This window comes from Ceratosolen solmsi, unplaced genomic scaffold, assembly GCF_000503995.2.
Source record: "Ceratosolen solmsi marchali unplaced genomic scaffold, CerSol_1.0 scaffold29, whole genome shotgun sequence".
NCBI classification, from domain to species: domain Eukaryota; kingdom Metazoa; phylum Arthropoda; class Insecta; order Hymenoptera; family Agaonidae; genus Ceratosolen; species Ceratosolen solmsi.
This window is the reverse complement of record NW_011948417.1, coordinates 858,480-878,599: the sequence shown is the minus strand read 5'-3', so window position 1 is coordinate 878,599 and position 20,120 is coordinate 858,480. Positions and strand designations below refer to the sequence as shown.

Here is a 20,120-nt window from a genome sequence, read left to right as displayed (position 1 = left end):
TATTTACTTTTATTTTAAACAATTATTTTTTTTTTTTTTTATTTTTTTTTTTTATTATTGTCCTGATGCCACATTTCTTTGATTTTTACCACAAGGCACCAAGCGGCCAACAAAAAAATATTGTATAAATATTTTGCCACAACGTCGTAAATCGATTCGCAGAGGCGGCTTGATTTATAGAATGATAATTCTAGGAAATGAAAATCTTTAATCTATAATATTATTATGAATTTCATAACTATTGTTGCGAACAATTAGAGATAGGCTATATAAGGTATGAAACAAGTCGAAATTGTTAATAAAATAATGTTTGTTACAATCTTATATATATATATATATATATATATATTTATATTATATTTCAATTATTTGGCAATTAATTAATTAAGAGTAAATCAGGCATCGACGAGACATTGAAAAAAGAGAGATGATACTGTAAATTACAATATTATAAAGACTTTTACGAATCTTTATGTAATATCTAATGGGATTTTTAATAATTTTAAACATAAATTAAATAATAATAACATAAATTCATATATAATCGATTAATTTCCTTTTGCCCCATCGTTTCCACATTAAAACGAAAGTCAACCTTCTTTAACTTACTTAATTAATAATTCTTTATGTAGCAAACATTCAATTTTTTATCTATCGACGTTATTACATAACGTCCGCCTTGTTCCAGGACTGCCAATCAAAATTATCAGTTAGACAATGTTGGCAGCATTTGCCTTACGCGCCCAGAAATAATACGCGAGTAAGCTCAACCGCCATCGCTCGCACACAAAGTTCATAGACAAACTAAAAAATATATATATCGCCTCGTGCGCTAATTGAAAATTACATTTTACACTTCATGTTACTTAATGTAATAACTGTGATTAAAAACTGTGCTAGTTTATGATCATTACGAAATCACAATGATTTTATACGAAGTCAAATATATTTCTCCACACTGTTTTCTAAACTTCTGGTATTTAATTTCATTAACAGAGACTTTCGTTATACATTGCACCATAAACACAATATAATATCCAAAAATGAAGAAAAAAAAAAGATTGTCAAATTATGAGAAATTCGCCCAATTTGATGAACAAACTCAAATGTTGTTCAATGCATTGGCTATTGGGTTATTTAAAATAAATTTTTACTTTATAAATGAAAATTATATCGTTTTACACTTGACATTACATTGAAGCTTATGTTGATTAAATTGAAGCAATTATAATTTGGAATTAATTATCCTATTAACTAGAAGTATATTATAAAATGCATAATCTATTAAATGGAAATGTATCCATTTTTTGTTTTTGTTTTTGTTTTTTTTTGTTTTTTTGTTTTTTTTGTTTTTTTGTTTTAATCGGAATGGTACATTGTCATTTATTTGAAATATTTAAATTCTCATTAACTTTACTATAATTTTTAACTAAATTTATCTTCACACTAAATTATCTAATAAGAATGTACTCATCAGGCTTGAAAAAGCTGTCATTAATATCTTATTATTAATTAATCTACTTAATGTTTTTACATAATATTATAATCCATTCGCAATTAAATCTACATAGCTAATCAATGTTAATCAATAAACATTATTTTTTATTTAAATTTTCATTTAAGCAGATTACTATCATTAAATCTCGAATGACTTAAGATCTGACTATATATTAAACCTTCTATTCTTTTAAATAACATAAAGAGATTGATAACAATTGTCTAACTAATAAAGCCAATTATTTTATACGCCTGACCTACATATGCAAACTATTTTATACAATAATATAAATATAAAATAAAAAAGTAAATATATCCTATTGTATACAAATGTTTTGCCTGTTGAGAGATAAAATCGCACGAATAAGTAGCACATGTGTCTGGGATCAGACTGAAAAACCTCCTTTTGATGTTGGGCGGAGGTGTTGCTGGCAATTGGAAGGGGCAATGCAAAATTATTCAATACTACGCGAAAGTGTCTCTTTTCATTCCTTTATTAATTATAATAATATAATAAATAGCTTAATTTATTATTAGAAATATTTGAACTTGTATTTAAGATCCACCAATCAATTTGATTGGTATTTCCTTGCGAGGGGAAAGTTTTATATGTATTGATTCAATATATCGTTAGGTATGCTGTGTTCTGCGCTAGAAGTGAATTCGACTTGACCGTTTTTCATTATAATTAATTGACCTCTTTTTTCACGACACTTTCATACAAAAGCTGAGCTTGTCACCTTAGACAATTCCTCCTTGATGTCAATATCCACTAAGAGTTCTGAATTTCTTGGATCTTCCACTAGCTCTTTGACCCATTTATGTTGACAATCTATAATCGTGTCTTCTATCAATTACATAAAACATAGACTTTGAACATACTATTTTTTCTACTTATTCAATCAAAATAATATTTATAATTATTTAATTGAAATGTTTCCATTGTCAATCTACTTGTATTATTCATTCAACAACGTCCATTTTTATTGTAACTTATATGCAATAATTATGCATAATGACAATTCACAACAATATTATGAATGCAATCAAGAATTTCAATAATGGAATGAAACTAATTATTTAAGAGCATGTTTCTACTCATTTTTCTACTAATAAATATTTTAATAATGGATTTATTATTTACGTTATTTCGTTACTAAATTTATTGAATTAATCTACACAACAATATTATTAAATTTTTCTATAATTATTAAAAGTAATCGTTCAATTTCTTACGTTATATACATATATATATATATATATAATTTATTTATTTATTTATTTATTTATTTATTTATTTATATTTAATATTTAACAAATATATTCATATTTGGGTAAGGTTAAATTACAGTTTATATTTTTCAGTTTTTGCTTATTGTATTAATTGCCTTATTATATTTATTAATTACAATTCTTAATTAATATATTATTATCTCATGCAAATAATATAGTCAAAATCTCGTTATAATTCGTATACTGAGAATTATTTATAGTTATACATGGTTTTACAAAATTTTTTATTTGATTTTAAACTGCTTAAAGCTAATTATAGTGAGTACAAACTATTATTAGTCTCGTGAACATGATCTATATAAATTAATATTTTTAAAAATTACGTCAATATTGCAATACAGATTTTAAATTAATATATAAAGCAATAATTCTTTAATTTCAAAAAAAATTCTGCTTCACTATGAGTGCAAAGAAAAAATATTAAAATTAGCATAAATTGTAATTACATAATGATTATGAAAATAATTATTATACATATGGATTCCAACATTATCACATTAAATATATAAACTCGTAAAAATTTTAGCCTTCGTTTTATTTCGCATGGTTTTGTTACCATATTATTAACGAATTTTATATTAATAATCAATAAGTTACAAATAATCTTAAACAATGAAAAATTAACATATTTTTTAAGATTTTTCAATTAAGTATTTTCTAGTTTATATTCTTAGAATTATTTTACGTTAAAAGTTGTGGTATAATTTCATATTTATGTAATCGAAATGTAAATTTTCGATCCTTGAATCGATGGACTTCGACTTCGTTCGATTATTCGTTAGTGACGTGAACATTTGAAATGAAACTTCAAACGAGAATTGCAATGTAAAAAGCCGCTACGAATTTTATTCGACTTTTCTATATTCAGTGCAAATATTTAAACGTAACATACTTGATTTTTGTAAAAATTCTAGTCGATAATATATATATATATATATATATATATATGTATATGCATATATATGTATATATATGTATATATATGCATATAAATCAATGTATATATAAATATAAATAAAAATATAAATAAATAAATATATATATATATATATATATATATATATATATATATATATATATATTTTTTACACATACACACGCACAAAGGCCTATATATATATATATATTTATTTATATATATAATAAGGTATGAAATACATTTTATTATGCTTCATTAATTACAGGACATTTATTTTTAATTTTTATACACATTTATTGCAAAATTCTTCTTTTCAAATATGAAAATTAAACAACATATTTTAGGTTAACTTTATTCAATATACATTTTGTTGCAATTAATTTAAAATATTCATCGGAATTCAATTCAACATAAACGTAAAAAAATCTATTTGTCCAATAGTAAAATCATTTTTAAGTATATAAAATTTTTTTTAATCATTAAAAGAATATTAAAGTAACATTAACATTAAATGCAATAAATCTGATAGTTTAGTATCTGTGATATTAGTATTAAATTATTTAAACTTTCCAAATTTTTTATTTCAATTACAGATTAAAAACATGTATTATTTTGTATTTAATATTTAAGAATGAAGTCAAGTGAGATTGTTATTTTTTTAAACTCATAATAATATTTCTTATAATTTATCTACAAAAATACTATGTATTATGTGTTAAAAATAATTTTTAAATATTTTATATCACAATTACATATAATCAATAAATGTATTTATATAATATATAATAATTCATTAAATATTTACAGATAAAATGGATCATTCTTCGTGGACTCCAAATAATAATAAAATGAACTGTGAAAGCATAATAATGTTGAGTCCTATTACAAAAACTCCAATTTCAAATAATATAAGACTTAAGAGAAATTTTCAAAGTAATACGACCAATTTTTCCGTATTACCTAGCCATATAACACCACCTTCTGGATTGACAAAATTTATAGCTAGAAATCCATTTGAAGCAGATCTAACAAATAAATTACACATTTCAGTTATAAGCCCAACAGTATTTAGTAAGGTACAATCTTTTATTTGTATTTATATATAAAATAATCCATACATTTATTGCATGACTTGTAATCCATCAAGAATTTTCGTCAAATATTCAATTTTTTCATATTTTTTTATTATCTTCGCTTTTAGAATTTTATTTATTCGTGAAAAATATTATGTATAGTTACATAAACAAATAATTCTTTATATAATTTTAACGATAATGTTAAAAATAATACATTTATTTAGGTCGTTGATTCTCATCAGAAAGATTCTCCAGGATTTACTTGGAGTATAGACGAATTAGCTCTTATTCAACCTGCAAAAATTGATGAATTTCCAGAGCAACAAATGCAATGCTCTGATCCTGAAATTGAAAAGAATGCTCAGGAAGCAATAAGTAAATTTTTTAGTAAAAATCAAATTATACCAAGTCCATTTGATTTTAAAAGAGGCGAACTTGGTAAAGAAATAGAAATGGTGACACCCATTCGTGAGTTTGAAGGAATAAATATATCAAAAGAGTTGTTTGAATCTAAAATTGAAACAAAAGATTGTAAGTTATACATATTATTTAATGCAGTTTATCAATGATTGAGCGAGAATGCAAAATAGTGTCTATACATTATAATATCAATATATTTTTAGGCTGGGCACAAACTATTCTAACTTTACCTCCAAAATTGCCTGAAAAGGTTGAGGAGATTTTAAAACCATACTTTAGTTTCACACAGGTATATTATCAATTTCTTGATTATTTTTAAGTTGATAAAATTAATTGCTATAATTAAACTATTTTTTAAACTATTAATTAAAATTTCAACTAATCCTCTCTGTATAATAAATAATGTTTTAACAGTTAATAACTATTAACTTATCTTTAACAATTCAGTTATGTTTTAATTATAACTTATAATGAATATATAAATTATAGAATCAAAATTACGAAAGTGATGAAGCTAATATTAGTAATACTTCGTTAAGAAGGAAGCTATTTTCGAATAATGACGATTCTCATAATGAATCGAATAGCTCGATCCTAAAATCTCCTGAAAGTTGTAAGAGTCCTTTAAGTGAAAAGTTGAGTCCACTACAAAGTGGAATGTTTTTTCATGGTACTCTTCTACAGGTATATATAATTAATAAATTTGGAGTACGTAAAGATAATTATTTAAATAAATACAATTTCTTAAATTAAAAAAGATATCAATTATTTGCTTATAATTTTTTATTGAAAATTACTGTATCATTGATATATCTTTTACAAAGTTAAAATAATTAATAATCTTTATGCTATTATTTCCATATTTATATGTTTCTACGATTAGTAGTCTTATTTATAAAAAATTTTTTTTTTAAAAAAAAAAAAAAAAAAAAAAAAAACAATTGAATTTTTATATAGATAAACTAAATTCAATTAGTATTATTATTCTCATAAATTTATTCTTTTTATTGTAGAATTCTCCAATCACTCAAAGAACATATGGAACTCCACTTGGTTATGGCAAAGATATTTCACCTCACAATTTGTCACCAATTAGCAATCCAGGCCTCAACATGTCCTACCAAAGTATTAAATCTCGAAATAAATCAGTGGCAAGATTAGATTTTACAAATGATGATATGAGTATTGAAGTTATAACCGATGAAGAAAAACAGGACAAAAACAGTTCTGTAACTGAAAATATATGTACGAATCAATTTTCTTATTTAATATTAATTATATTCTCATTAAAAAATAACGTTTATTATTCTTTTAAAAAATAATTTTTAAAATTTAATAACTGTTTTAAATATTTCGTGTCACTTTTACCCGTGATTTAATTTATAAAAAAAATAACTGTATGATTTAAAGATAAACAATTTTGAAAAACTCGATATTTTTAGAATTTTAATACATTATAAAATGTCTTTCAACTTTTTCGATACAATAGTTTTGAATGAATATATATATATATATATATATATATCATTATAAACTATTTGATATTATTATAAATTTAAATTTTATGATTCGATGAATTTTTGTGTACTGAGAAGTATATCATAAATATGTAAATTATATGTTTTATAAATCGTCTAATTATATATTCGATAATTGAAACAATATTTTTTTTTTAGGTAAAACCTTGTTTTCCGAAAAAAACAATATGTTAACAGAGAAGGAAATGGATAAACATATGGAAGAAGGAAAGTTCTACGATGCCACTCAAATATTTATTTCAAGCGAAAATTCTAGTAAATTTAAAGAAGATAAAGAAAATTTAGTGTTACATAATTTCAATATTACTGACAAGTCAAAGTTTGTGGAAGCTTATAAAACGAATTTTAGTGAAAGTTATGCCATGCAACAAAGTAACATGTTGTCTGGTAATTATGTTCAACAAATGACTTATAGCAATACTCATGATACTGGATATCAAACTTATAGTAGCAGTAACATAACAAGTAATATGGATAGCTACAATACACCAATTAAACAGAAGTTACATTGGGATGAAAGAATTACGCAAACTGACGATGAAGTTCAATTGGCAGACTGGGGAGAAAATATGAAGAGTATGATAAGTTCAACTCCATCAAAGTTTAATAGAGCTAAAAACAGCCTCTAACAACAGCTAAGAAGAAACATAAATACATAATTATAAAATAACAGAAAATAATTATTACTATAAATTGTGCTATGCAATATATATATTGTTGAAGTATGTGAGCATGTTAAGCTTTTCAAAGAAAAAACGTGCCTTCACATTTTAAAATAGTTCATCGCTAAACCAGATCACGATAAAATTAAGTAAATTTTCTATAATAGTTTTTATTAATTAAAGATGAAGCATGAAAGGCATCTTTTTATACAAGTATAAAGAGAATTTTTTTCTGTTTTTATTCTTAAAATTAATTAAAATATTCCTTCATTGTTTAAGTGACAATCAACTTAACCAAATGATTTTTTTAAATTTTTATAAATTTCCTTATCACTAAAATTTTATTTTTATTTAAATCGTTTCAAAATATTACTAATTCTTTGGCTGTCGGTATGTCCGACGATTGTGATCTAAATGGCTGTTCGATTAAGATTTACATCATTTTTGCAATTAGCAAAGATTTAAATATTTCACTATATTGTGCAATTTTGCTACATATATTCATTTTTTATTTGTATTTTTTAGTACATTTACCATGTTTATATTATAATGAGCCCAATGGGTATTGCATTACTTTATTTTAAACAAAACTAAACTTATTTTAAGTTTTTACTTTTAGTTTTTAGACTTTTGTGATCATATTTTTCAATTTTTTTTTAATAAAATCAAGTTTATTTTACAAAATTTTTAGTATTTCCAGCAATGCTAAAATATTCTATTAGATTTATATTCGTAGAACATAAAAACAATATGTATAATTTTTTATGCATAGCATTGTATGATTTTTTTTTTCTTTTTTTTTTTTTTTTTTTAAAGTAATTATGAAGTTAATGTTATGCTTGTCGATAGCAAATTATAAAATATAAAAATATGAGTTTACAGTTTTATTTATATAAAACGGTTTTTATTCATAAATATCTATATTGATTTAATGCTTAAGCGTATATGTGATGTCCATTTCAACTCCATACATAAATACAATATTCAGTTTAATATTCGTTTTTTATAATTATAATAATTGATTTTATTTGTATTAATGTATTTGCCTTCTTATAAAAATACAATTATCAACATTTTTTAATTGTAAGATTAATAAGGCAAATTAATATCTGACTATTTGTATACACATTATTGTTTATAATCTCAAATGAAATATTGCATAAAGTAATAAACTTATACTTTTGTATGTTAAAAACTTGTTTTTATTTTATTATAATATATATTAATTCTTCAGCATTATAGTATTGAAAATACTTTTTGCCAAAAGCAAATTGCAGATAAAAGTTACTTTAAGTAATTATACTACAGGAAATATATAAAATAAGGTGTACAATTATTAATTTCTTCTGTAAAATTAATCATGGTTATAAAAATTGATATATGTATATGTATATATATATATATATATATATATATATATATTCTTATAATTATAAGCTTGTAACTTAAAAATTGTACAATCTTTCAGACTCTCTTAAAAAAATGTAATTTTGAGAAAATTTGAATGCGTTTGAACGTCTGAAAGGGCAGGGTCCATTACATGGCTTCAAATATAAAAAATTTTACATTCAATTTACTGTACCAAGATGATACAGCAGGACTTCTATTAGATATTATCCTTTCATTTGTCTCTCAACTCTCAGAAATCATTAGCATATCTATAAGAATTATAACACCTTGGTCAAATAATAATATGCAGTAGCTTAAAAAATAGAAAATATTTCTATATATATATACATTGATCACATGAATAATCGCTCCATGTTTTTAAATGAGCATCAAGGACTACGTATGTATTATGTATACGACGTTGCTTTCGAAACGCGTTCCTGGAGATATTCTCGCGTTTTGCTAGTCAGCGATCCTATTAGCTCGAGCATGTGATTTGAGCTGCAATGCCGCAGACTCTAATAACGCGAACCTTCGTAGAGGTTTTAAGCCCGTAATAAGGTCTTAATAAAGTTACACAAATAAGGCTGCATATAGATCTGCAGGATTAATCAATCCGAATCCGGAAGTATTCGTTTTCTCGCCGCGAACTTCCTCTCCTACATGATAAAAAATTCCATGCCCTTATCTTATCAGAGTTTTTGTCCATTCGTCTATTGAGTTCTGTACTTTTATATTATAAAAGGGTATTGTTGTACAACGTCTCGATAATAATCGTGTAATGTTACAATTTTAAAAGCGATTGTGAGTACATTAAAGTGTACAAGGATAAGGGAGAGAGCATTGTATTTCAATTATTATTGATCAATTATACGATAATTTTTATTTCGTACACTCATACATTGGCATTTTTAACGATTACCAATTTCTAAACTTTCAATGCCAGGCTGCGATTATGTTATTTTATTGAAAATAATTGAAGAATATAATTTAGTTAATGTTTATGTTTACATTATTAAAATTGTTTATCAAATTCTTATTTATCTATGTTATAATGGCTCTTTTTTTTTTAATGGCTTTTTTTTTTTTTTTTTTTTTTTTTTTTAATAAACAAATCAATCAAGAATGATTTACACTAAGCCGACTATGAAAAAGTTAAATTATATTGGATAATATAATATTATTCGTTCTTATCCTTAAATAAATTGAATGAAAAAATAATTAAAAACGTGCTATTATTTCTTGATCTTCTACAACTTATGGCGTTTATCATTTATCTTTTCTTCTATTATTTTCTTCGTCTAAAAACATATTTTCTATTATCTAACTATTATAATTCATTCTTGAAAATGTTTGTAAACCATCTATTTTAAGCGTACTGAATTTCTACATTTAATTGGTATTGCCATAATAAATTACTTTAAATATATATATATATATATATATATATATATATATATTTAAGAGGATGTGTCGTTGGTTATTAACAATTGTTTCGGAGTTGGATCGTTTATTGAATATTAAATTTTTAAAATTTGAATTTTAATTACCGTTATATGCTCGATTGTTCAGCTAAATCGTTACTAACTATTCCAAATTATAAGCATGTGACCTGAAAAAATTCTAAACTGTAAACCATAGTAGTTAATTTTTATTAGTAGAATATCAAATGGATATTCTTTCGACTGGGGGGGGAGGGAGTCTTATCTAAATATTGTTCAAGCAAAATCAGAAGCATTCGATAATAATTGAACTAATTTTCATATTTTTAATTTTCTTGCTAAAAAAAGCATATTGATTTTCACGATAAATATGTGCGTGCGTGGTATGTTGCCTATGTGTTTCTAATTATATATATATATATATATATATGTATATATATATGCATATGTGTAGATAAAGTGAGTGGCGCTAATGTCGTAAGCAGTGTAACCTGTATACCTACCTGTAGTAGAGGTAAATGACGTGACGAGTTTCTACAGTCCATGTCATCTTTGCTTTTTCATTAAAATTAACAGCTAATAAAAGACTTTTATAAATAAAAATAAATTTCGCATTTGTCATCAAAATGAAAGAATATTACCGATATTAATACGATAATCGTGGATTAATTTCCTCTCGCTGAGTTTTTCAGTTGCAACGCGAGATCGTATATAATAATTGGTATCACATATTTATTTGACATTTATTGCAAATAATTTATTATTAATGCATTTTATTTGTAACGATATTAGAATAATAGCTATTAAATGTAATTTACACTCGAATAAAATTGATGCACGCTTGAATTCGTGTAAATCACGCGATAAAAAGGTTTATAAACACGTGATATTATTCACTTATGTTGTAGGACATTTAATTAATGTTTTGTAACTTTATATGTTTAGGCTGTTTAGTTACTTAATGAAAATGTCAGAGTCATCGGAGCAAAGCAATTTTAATGTTGACATTGTCATACCACAACAAGGAATGCTTTACAAAGAAGACACACCAGATTATATTCTATGTAAACCAAAATTAATGCCACTGAAATCTGTTACGTTGGAAAAGCTTGAAAAAATGCAAAAAGACGCTGAACTGAAAATGAAAGAATTGGAAAATACAACAGAGAATAAAACTAGCGAACATTGACATCGATGTTTTGATATGAATATCGTTTAACATTTTTCTTGTCAAAACGATTGGAATAATCTACTAATTAAGTCCAAAAGTAATTTCACGATATTTCATTGATATAACATTTATATAATATATATATATATATATATATATATATATATATATATATATATATATATATATATTTATTTATATACACACACACACACACACACACACACGATTTTATAGAAGCAAATATTCAGTAAAATGTCTCTAGCACCGCTTTTAACAGAGGTCGTTCTTGCCTTCTGTCTTGCAGTAACTTTGTTATACAAATATGGAAATATCTATCGGCATCATCCGATTGTTACGCTTTCAGTTTTGGTTGCTTGGTATTTTTCATTGCTTATCATATTTGTCCTGCCATTGGATGTATCTTCGGTAAGTCTTTATTGTATCGCTGAAAGACTGTAATAATACTTTTAATAGAAACTAGTAGTATTTTGAAATATTTCTAAAAATTTGAATAATGAATGGAACATCTTTCTTTTAGACCGTGTTTCGACAATGCGTTGAACAGAGTCTTGGAAATTTGTCTTTGATAAATTCATTTAAAAATACTACGGTTAAACCAACGCACGAATGCAGAGAACCATGGTCTATGGTCCCATCACCTGAAAACGTTTATCAAAATCTTTGGAGAATCGTTTATTGGACTTCTCAATGTTTAACATGGTTGGTCTTACCATTAATGCAATCTTATATAAAAGCTGGAGATTTTACAATTCGAGGGAAACTAAAGTCAGCGTTAATAGACAATGCTATTTATTATGGTAGTTATTTGTTTATCTGCGGAGTTCTATTAATTTATATAGCATTAAAACCAGGCATAGATCTCGATGGGTATGTAATTTAAATTTCTATATAGAAATATTTTTAGAATTTCTAATCAAGCTTATTTTGAATGTAACAATTTTTCTATTACATGTATTATATTGTATTAGACAGTATTTAAAAATTATAAATTATGTTTGTCTAAATTTTATACTGCAATTAATACTTCAATAGGCCAAAAATAAAGGCGATAGCTTCTTCGGCATCGAATACTTGGGGTCTATTTCTATTAGTTCTGCTTCTGGGTTATGCTCTCGTCGAAGTTCCACGAGGTTTATGGAATGCCAGTAAACCAGGATATACGCTACATTACAGTTACTTTAAAGCAGCAAAATTGAGTATAGATAAATATGAAGCCGAAGAAAATGTCGACGATGTACTAGAGGTTAGCGAGTGTCATTATTATCTCAAGGCATTAATATTTTAATAAAGCGCTTAATTCTATGAATTTTCATTACAGTCGTTGCAGGCAGCTAATTTGGCAATTAATCCAGGCCACCCGTTTCATCGTTATTTAGAAACAATATTTCAGAAAGTACCGGCTGAGCTGAGAGATAGAATGAATCGAAGACAACTGCCCGAAGACACGCCGATCGATGTTCCATCTGAGAAAGCATTGATCCGTTTACACAGAAATGTAAGATATACTACAATCGATGGTAGGAGTATAGGAGAAATATTATTTATAGAGTGAATAAAATTTCGTTTTAGACGATTAAGTCACTGCAAACTCTACAAAGAACGGAAACACAATGGGGTATCTTGGTGGATAGCATATTTGATTTAGAAGACATTGCGAGAAATCAAATTAGTCATGACAAAAAATTTAAACCCACGTTTCCTGTGCAACACTCATTATTGCAGCGTATTTTATATAATTCTACAATAGGTTATTACATTCGTTACTATAAAAATTGTCATGAATAAATTACTAATTACTATTGCATAGAAAGATGTTTAATAGACTGGATTAAATTATTTCTTTTAGAATGGTATTGGAAATGTTTCATCAAAAGTTACGTTCAAAAGGTCGCAGCTGTTTCTGCAGCCACATTGTCAGCTGCGGTTGTGTGGTCAGAGGTAACTTTTTTCAACAAATCGCCGGTATTATCATTGTTCGCTCAATTTGTTAATCTAGCAAAAGTGAAATACGATTACTTCACAATTGAGGTAAATTATATTCATTAAAATGAGAAACTTCATAATATCCCATTTTAAACATTCAAAATAATAATTATCAGATACTTTCGACAATGGTAATTGCCTATTTGTGTTATTGTGCATATTCGACGGTTTTAAAGATCCGAGTATTAAATTTATATTACTTGGCTCCACACCATCAAACTAACGAATACAGTTTAATATTTAGCGGTATGATGCTATGTCGGCTTACTCCTCCAATGTGTTTAAATTTTTTGAGCTTAATTCATATGGATTCACATATTATAAAAACTCAAGTTATGGAAACACAGTATACTCAGGTAAAATTTCCTTTCTTCGTTATAATTTGCAAGTATTGCTTGTGAATGTGAAACGAATATATATTAATTTTATAGGTAATGGGTCACATGGATGTTATAAAAATTATATCGGATGGATTTAATATATACTTTCCAATGGCAATTCTTGCTTTCTGCTTAGCAACATATTTTAGTCTTGGTAGTCGATTACTATCCATACTTGGCTTTCAACAATTTTTAGGCGATGACGAGTTCACTACCGACCTCGTCGAGGAAGGTCGAGAATTGATCAAAAGAGGTAAACAGTAGCTCGATGTGTGTATTAAAACAGCGTTGAAAAAATCTTTGGCAATTTGAATATTATAAGTCGTTTTTGTCATTGGCCATTAAATTGGTAAAGTTTGTGTTATGATGGATACAGTTTTACCGACATTATTTGAGTAAATATAGCATATCATGTTTGATAATGACAATTGAATTATCTATCTTATTCTAAATCTATTATATATATATATATATATATATATATATAACGTAAAAATGTAAATGAATGAAGCAAAGTCGACTGTAATTAAAATGAAAACTTATTTGTAAAGAATTGAAAATTCATTAGTTGATGAATAAAGTTTTCTTTATCGTAATATAATTTTACTATTGGCATTTTCAGAGAAAAGAAAACGCCAACGAGTAGAGGATGCAATAAGCCGCCGACGAGAATTTCAAGAAAGATTAACAAACACGGGAAATTTATCACGTTATCGGACATCAAGACAAAGTACGGATACGGGTGTGTACACTATAAATGAGTAGAAGCGTGAATATTTATGATATTATCGACATTTTGTAAGTGACATAACGTAAGTGGATGCAAAGCCTCTAGGGATGCAACATTATTAGGGATTATACATCTCTGCATACCACCAAATAATAGTCATAGTAACTTCCGTTGCGTTGTTCCGTCCGTTAAAACTACTTTGCCTGCTAGCTTTTGATGCATGAAATTTTATCAATTATTTTAATTTTATTTTAGTTGTAAATACATTTATTTAAAAAATTCGAACTTAATCGATTTTGGAAGTTTTATTTTACACGTTACGGGTGCTAAATTCTTCTTTCTTTATTTTTTTTTATAAAATACATAAGAATTAATATTAATGAATTTTAACATTACGCATAAAGAATAGTTTAAATTTTGGGATATATTTTTCAGTAAATGTAATTACATATTTAAATAACATTAGGTGAAATTATTGCACTATTTATAATATTAGAATATTGTAGATATTTTTATTGAATTGCGTATAATAATTTATACATTTTCTAAAAATAATTTTTTTTTTTTTTTTTTTTTTTTTTTTTTTTTTTTAACGACATATTTTAAACTTTTGCATAAAATATGAATTTTATAATCCTTATTAGTCATAAAAATATATAATTGTGAGATTTAATTTATATAATAATACGTGAGATTTTGTTCATTGATTAATGAAAGAATTTATATTAATTAATTTTACTATTCTAGTATTTCCAATAGCATCAATGATCTTCTTTTTTTTATATCAATTTAGTAAATTTTTCAATGAAATTGATTTATTTTGTAATTATTTTTATCAATACGTCTAATATGTGTGTATATTGATGGAGAATTATTTTCTTACAAGTCGAAATAGCTTCGTAAGTAGTACTTTTGAAAGTATAGCGACATCGCAGCCTAGTTAAAGTGAACTCAAGTTATTAAATAATTTGTTGTTGATAAAATAGTAAATATATAGTTTTTTAATCAATATTTGTTAAATATGTGCTTCCTAAGTTTTTAAAGTAGAAGTACTACGTATGGAAGGGTTTTGGAATCGAAAACTTATCTTACTCAAGTTTTGCCGCCCCGGAATACACAATCAAATTGTTTTTTCTATTATTAAATAGCTACGGATATATGCATAGGAAGTAAAGAAATTTTGCGAAAATCTTATACATTTTTCAAAAACAATTTTTACATGTTTTGGAAAAAATGAGACTTGGTCAACTACTGCTTATATAATAAACAATATTCAATTAATTTAAAAAAAAATTATCTACGGCTACAAGAAATATTATAATGAATAATTATAATAAGAATTACCGATGCATTTATTTTTTATATTTTTCATTGGTTTGTCTTATCATTATTTCTTTAAAAGATTATATATTAATACAAAGTGTTGAACTTATATTACCCAATAAGAACCTTTTATTATTCTAAATTATCGCATTTATAAAGGCAGATATCATTTACAAGTATCTGAAGAATTCGAGAAAAAAAAAACAAAAAAAGAAAAAAAGAAAAAAGGTTTGAAATTCCCACAGTCTAAACTCAACACTAAATTAAGTTAAATCATTGAAATTATGAATAAAAAAATGTATTTAACATGTTTGATAAAAATTTTCAAATTGAATTTTCTTTTGACTTTTGCTTAATTTTTTTACTACGAGGTCGAATTTAGATAATAAAAGAATTTCATACAACTGTATGCCTAAAAACTATAAAATCGCTTTTTCGTTTTTCAAGTAAATACAGTTGACAAACTCAGGAGAAATTTCAATATTTGGAATTATAATATTTCGTTTTTCTTTTCTTTTTTTTTTTTTTTTAAAGGTATTCAACAATTACCAAACAATTCAATAAAGAATTTTTTATTAATTACATTTATATTATTCGGCGAGAACAACGACGAGTATGTTAATATAAAAAGTTTTGGAATGATCATTGATATATAATTATATTTCAAACAAAAACAAAACAAAAAAAAAAAACAAAAAAAAACGGTTTAATTGATAAAAGTGCTTGCTAGTCCAAAAATTTATGATTATAATTGTAAATTGCACGTGGGTCGTCAGAAGTATATATCTCTTTAAACTACTCGAGTTATTATTCGTATCAATTATTGCCGATAAATATAAAAATTTCGTTTATTACTTACAATAATAGCCGTCTCTAATAAATAAAAGTGCTTTAGTGTATTTACAATGCTTTTAATCTTTGAATAGTTGCCATTTCCAAATATTTGTCAAAGCCTATAAGTATCACTGTGCTAATTATGCAAATGTACGCTCAACTACATTAACTACATATTTGCATTTGGTAATTAAAAAATTGCTAAAAATGAAAAATGGAGTTAATAATTGCACGTGAGCCACGCTATAAGTAGGAATGATGTCGAGCATAAAAACCGATGTTATTCGCCTCGATAGGGTTGTTGTGTGATTCTGTGGAGATATTGGCTGCCGATTGCCGTATGATAAGGGCAAATGTCGATGTTTGTGATGATCTGTTTGTAGTACGATCCTTGAAACGGGACGAGTCAATCGAGTCGGTGCGAGCTGGATTATTGCGAGACTTCGAGCCCATGTCGGAATACAGTGGCGGGGCTCAGTCATTCGGCAACGAAAATTACGGGGCCAACGATCGCTACGATCATGGATTCCAGGTGGACGACTACTCGGACTATCCGCAGGATACATTAAGAACATTCTCGACAAACAGTAGTCGCGTGGGTCCGCCGCCGAGGGGCTTGTTCGATGACATTTAAGCCCGACGTAATGCATGTGTGATCGTGACTTGCCATTATCAATTGAGTAATCTGCCGAACGATTATTTGTCTTTTTTTTTTTTTTTTTTCTCTTCTCGTTTAGCTATGCGTTTCACGCACACACTATTATTGTCTTTATTATTAATTGCAAACTGTATTATTGGGCACTCTGTATGTAAAGTTGGTTAGCATTTTTTAATAATATTTTTATAAAGTTTAAGTGGATTATAAGCGAATGTTTTCCCATACAAAACTGTGTTTTTTTTTTTATTTATTTATTTATTTTTTCTTCTTTTTTTTTATTTTTTATTTTTTAATTACTTTAAATAATGTAATCTTATTCGTTTAGTAATTTACTCAGTTGATAATAAACTCTAAAATGATTACAAAAAAAAAAAAAAAAAAAAGAAAAAAAAAATTGTTTTTACTGTTTAGTCTCTTTGCGGCAAATAATCAATATTCAATAACCATAAACGTCGATCGTAGCCTTTTACGTTACTGCCTTATTAATGTATAAAGTAATTTTAGATTTCAGCCATTATTTAATTATTAAGTGTCATGTTGCGCATATGGAAAGGAAATATATGTGCATGATAATGCCAATATTATTCAGTTAATAACATTACCATTTAACGATGATTATATTCAATTTATTTACTTAATTAAATTATTGAAATATTATCTTTCGCAATAGAAACCAGTGTCACGTCAAAATTTAGTTTAAGTACCATATTAGTCGATATAAAAATAATATAATGATACGTAATATATAATTTACTTGCTTCACCACTTTCTTTCTTTTATCTTTAACGATTCTAATGATATATTATCAATAAAACTATAATCTGCCACAACGCACATCATATTTAAAGTCTATAAAATGGACAATATTGTATTGTAGCTTCTGATACTATTGCGTAATGAATATTGTAAATTATAACAGTTCGAAAGGTAGAAGAACTCTGATAAAAATTCAAAATACATGTTAATTAAGTCTATTGTATTAAAAAAGCAAAAAATGTCATGTCATTATGGGTAATAATTGAAAATACGTGAGAGAACTTTTGAATATAATTTAGCATTTTTTGTAGTAATTTATTTGTAAATTGTTATTGCTATAATTTATAATATGAATAAACTATCGTATTATCAAGAATTATGATATTTTCAACTTTGAATAGACATAATTTCCCATTTATTATGAAAATAATATAACAGCAAATATAACTGCAGTTTGTTTAATCATACATTTTCAAATATGATTTACATATTTTTTATTTGTTAATAATTTTAAAATGCAACGACTTTTACACTACATTATTGCGAACATAATTTTGCCTATATCCGTTCAAATAATGTTTTTCAATCTTCACTCATACATCCGTTTTATACAAACATTCGAAACTGCTAATAGTATCGATTTCAAGAAATATTTATTGTATAAGAATCTTAAAATATAATATTAAATCTTTACAATATATATATATATATATATATATATATATATATATTGCTTAAGGCATAAACAGATGTAAAAATTATAACCAAATGAAATTTTAAATAATAAAACACTCCATATACATCATTAACAACATATGAAAAGTTAATTTACTTTATTCGTCAAATCTATCAATTAGTTTAAAAATTACATCAATTCGTCTTGTATATTGTTTAAAAATTTGCATCTATTGTTGTATAAACAATTTTACAGAATCATTTAATAAAACATAAATTGTTACAACACAAACTTTTCAATTAATAAAATTGTAATTGCATGTATTATGCATTAAAAAAAAAAAAAAAAAAAAAAAAAAAAAAAAAAAATAATGTATTAAATATTGTGACAATTTATTTATACACATTTCAATTACACTGATTACCTCTTAATATTTTTTTTATATAAATTCAAATTCTTTTCAAGATTTTTTTTCTAATATTAGTGTTATCAGCATAAAAATAAATGTTAATAAAATTGAAATGCTATAAGCATTTAAAGCTCGATTATTTATTAAAAAATATTTCTCTCTATATTAAACAACAAATAGATATTCGTTAAAAATTAATTTACAATTTTATCGAATGAATTAACAATCGAACAATCACATTTTCAATTTGTTAACTAGAATACTATTAAATAAAATCACTGTGTATTTTTTTCTCTCTCTTTTATTATTTATTTTTTTTATTATTTATTTATTTATTTATTTATTTATTTTATTTTTTTTTAATTTATTTATTTTATTTTTCTATGTAAAATATACTAAATAAAATGTTATACTCACTAGCAAAAAAAAGGACAAAGTATAAGCGATTATTATTTTAATAAGTTTCAAATACTCCGAATGAGCCAAAACTTTCTTCTCCTGTATGCGTTTATTATTCGTTGCTGTGTCTGTTATCAACAAAAGTGGCTCCAACATCAATAGACTCGATCTATTCTGTTCAAGCTCCTCCTCGTCTTCTTTTTTAACCACGTAATCGATGAAACTAAACATATCAACGTCATAATCTACGTTTACTTTGCATTCGGCGGCGGGACAGCCATCGCTAGTCCCGGTCGGAGAACAAATGGGCCCTGCAAAATGCATCTTTCTGGAAATGCGACTATAACCTTTGGTGAAAAACATATTGTCGGCTTGTATAACATTGTCACGCATATCGTATCGCAACTTGGAGTTTGATTTTAAATCGGGAGCGTCGAGGCTTAAAGCAACGCTGTAAAAAATCTCGGTAGCCATACATGTCAAATTATAAATCGGCATGAAATCTAAAGCGTTTTCAGCATCCAGTGAGTGCCTCTGCGTG

The 20,120-nt window shown here is 25.6% G+C and overlaps 3 protein-coding genes across 4 annotated transcripts; all 3 read left to right on the top strand.

The window, feature by feature from the left end:
* The first annotated feature begins 4,520 nt into the window (after positions 1 to 4,520).
* On the top strand, positions 4,521 to 7,543 carry bora (aurora kinase A activator-like protein bora). The gene is made up of 6 exons (XM_011496224.1): positions 4,521 to 4,785; positions 5,010 to 5,316; positions 5,409 to 5,494; positions 5,695 to 5,889; positions 6,219 to 6,450; positions 6,882 to 7,543. The coding sequence occupies exons 1-6, from the start codon at positions 4,522 to 4,524 to the stop codon at positions 7,370 to 7,372; spliced, it is 1,575 nt and encodes a 524-aa protein (XP_011494526.1). The 5' UTR covers position 4,521; the 3' UTR covers positions 7,373 to 7,543.
* Positions 7,544 to 11,185: 3,642 nt separating this feature from the next.
* On the top strand, positions 11,186 to 11,442 carry BBIP1 (BBSome interacting protein 1). The gene has a single exon (XM_011496222.1). It carries the CDS (start codon positions 11,198 to 11,200, stop codon positions 11,423 to 11,425), a length of 228 nt encoding a protein of 75 aa, XP_011494524.1. The 5' UTR covers positions 11,186 to 11,197; the 3' UTR covers positions 11,426 to 11,442.
* Positions 11,443 to 11,617: 175 nt separating this feature from the next.
* On the top strand, positions 11,618 to 17,378 carry LOC105359596 (LMBR1 domain-containing protein 2 homolog). 2 transcript variants are annotated; one of them, XM_011496221.1, is made up of 10 exons: positions 11,618 to 11,836; positions 11,949 to 12,298; positions 12,464 to 12,674; positions 12,750 to 12,926; positions 13,001 to 13,178; positions 13,278 to 13,459; positions 13,531 to 13,770; positions 13,846 to 14,047; positions 14,417 to 14,524; positions 17,065 to 17,378. In XM_011496221.1, the coding sequence occupies exons 1-10, from the start codon at positions 11,663 to 11,665 to the stop codon at positions 17,313 to 17,315; spliced, it is 2,073 nt and encodes a 690-aa protein (XP_011494523.1). In that variant the 5' UTR covers positions 11,618 to 11,662; the 3' UTR covers positions 17,316 to 17,378. The 2 variants fall into 2 exon arrangements, with proteins under 2 accessions (XP_011494523.1, XP_011494522.1); XM_011496220.1 differs by having other exon boundaries at positions 14,417 to 14,536.
* The last annotated feature ends 2,742 nt before the right edge of the window (positions 17,379 to 20,120 follow it).

Excerpts from the sequence above, each read along its gene's own strand:
- bora (XM_011496224.1), top strand. The coding sequence starts at position 4,522 with ATGGATCATTCTTCGTGGACTCCAAATAATAATAAAATGAACTGTGAA. Across the intron at positions 4,786-5,009 it reads GCCCAACAGTATTTAGTAAG|GTCGTTGATTCTCATCAGAA; the intron begins GTACAATCTTTT and ends ACATTTATTTAG. Across the intron at positions 5,317-5,408 it reads TAAAATTGAAACAAAAGATT|GCTGGGCACAAACTATTCTA; the intron begins GTAAGTTATACA and ends ATATATTTTTAG.
- BBIP1 (XM_011496222.1), top strand. The coding sequence starts at position 11,198 with ATGAAAATGTCAGAGTCATCGGAGCAAAGCAATTTTAATGTTGACATT.
- LOC105359596 (XM_011496220.1), top strand. The coding sequence starts at position 11,663 with ATGTCTCTAGCACCGCTTTTAACAGAGGTCGTTCTTGCCTTCTGTCTT. Across the intron at positions 12,927-13,000 it reads TGATCCGTTTACACAGAAAT|ACGATTAAGTCACTGCAAAC; the intron begins GTAAGATATACT and ends ATTTCGTTTTAG. Across the intron at positions 13,460-13,530 it reads ACGATTACTTCACAATTGAG|ATACTTTCGACAATGGTAAT; the intron begins GTAAATTATATT and ends AATAATTATCAG.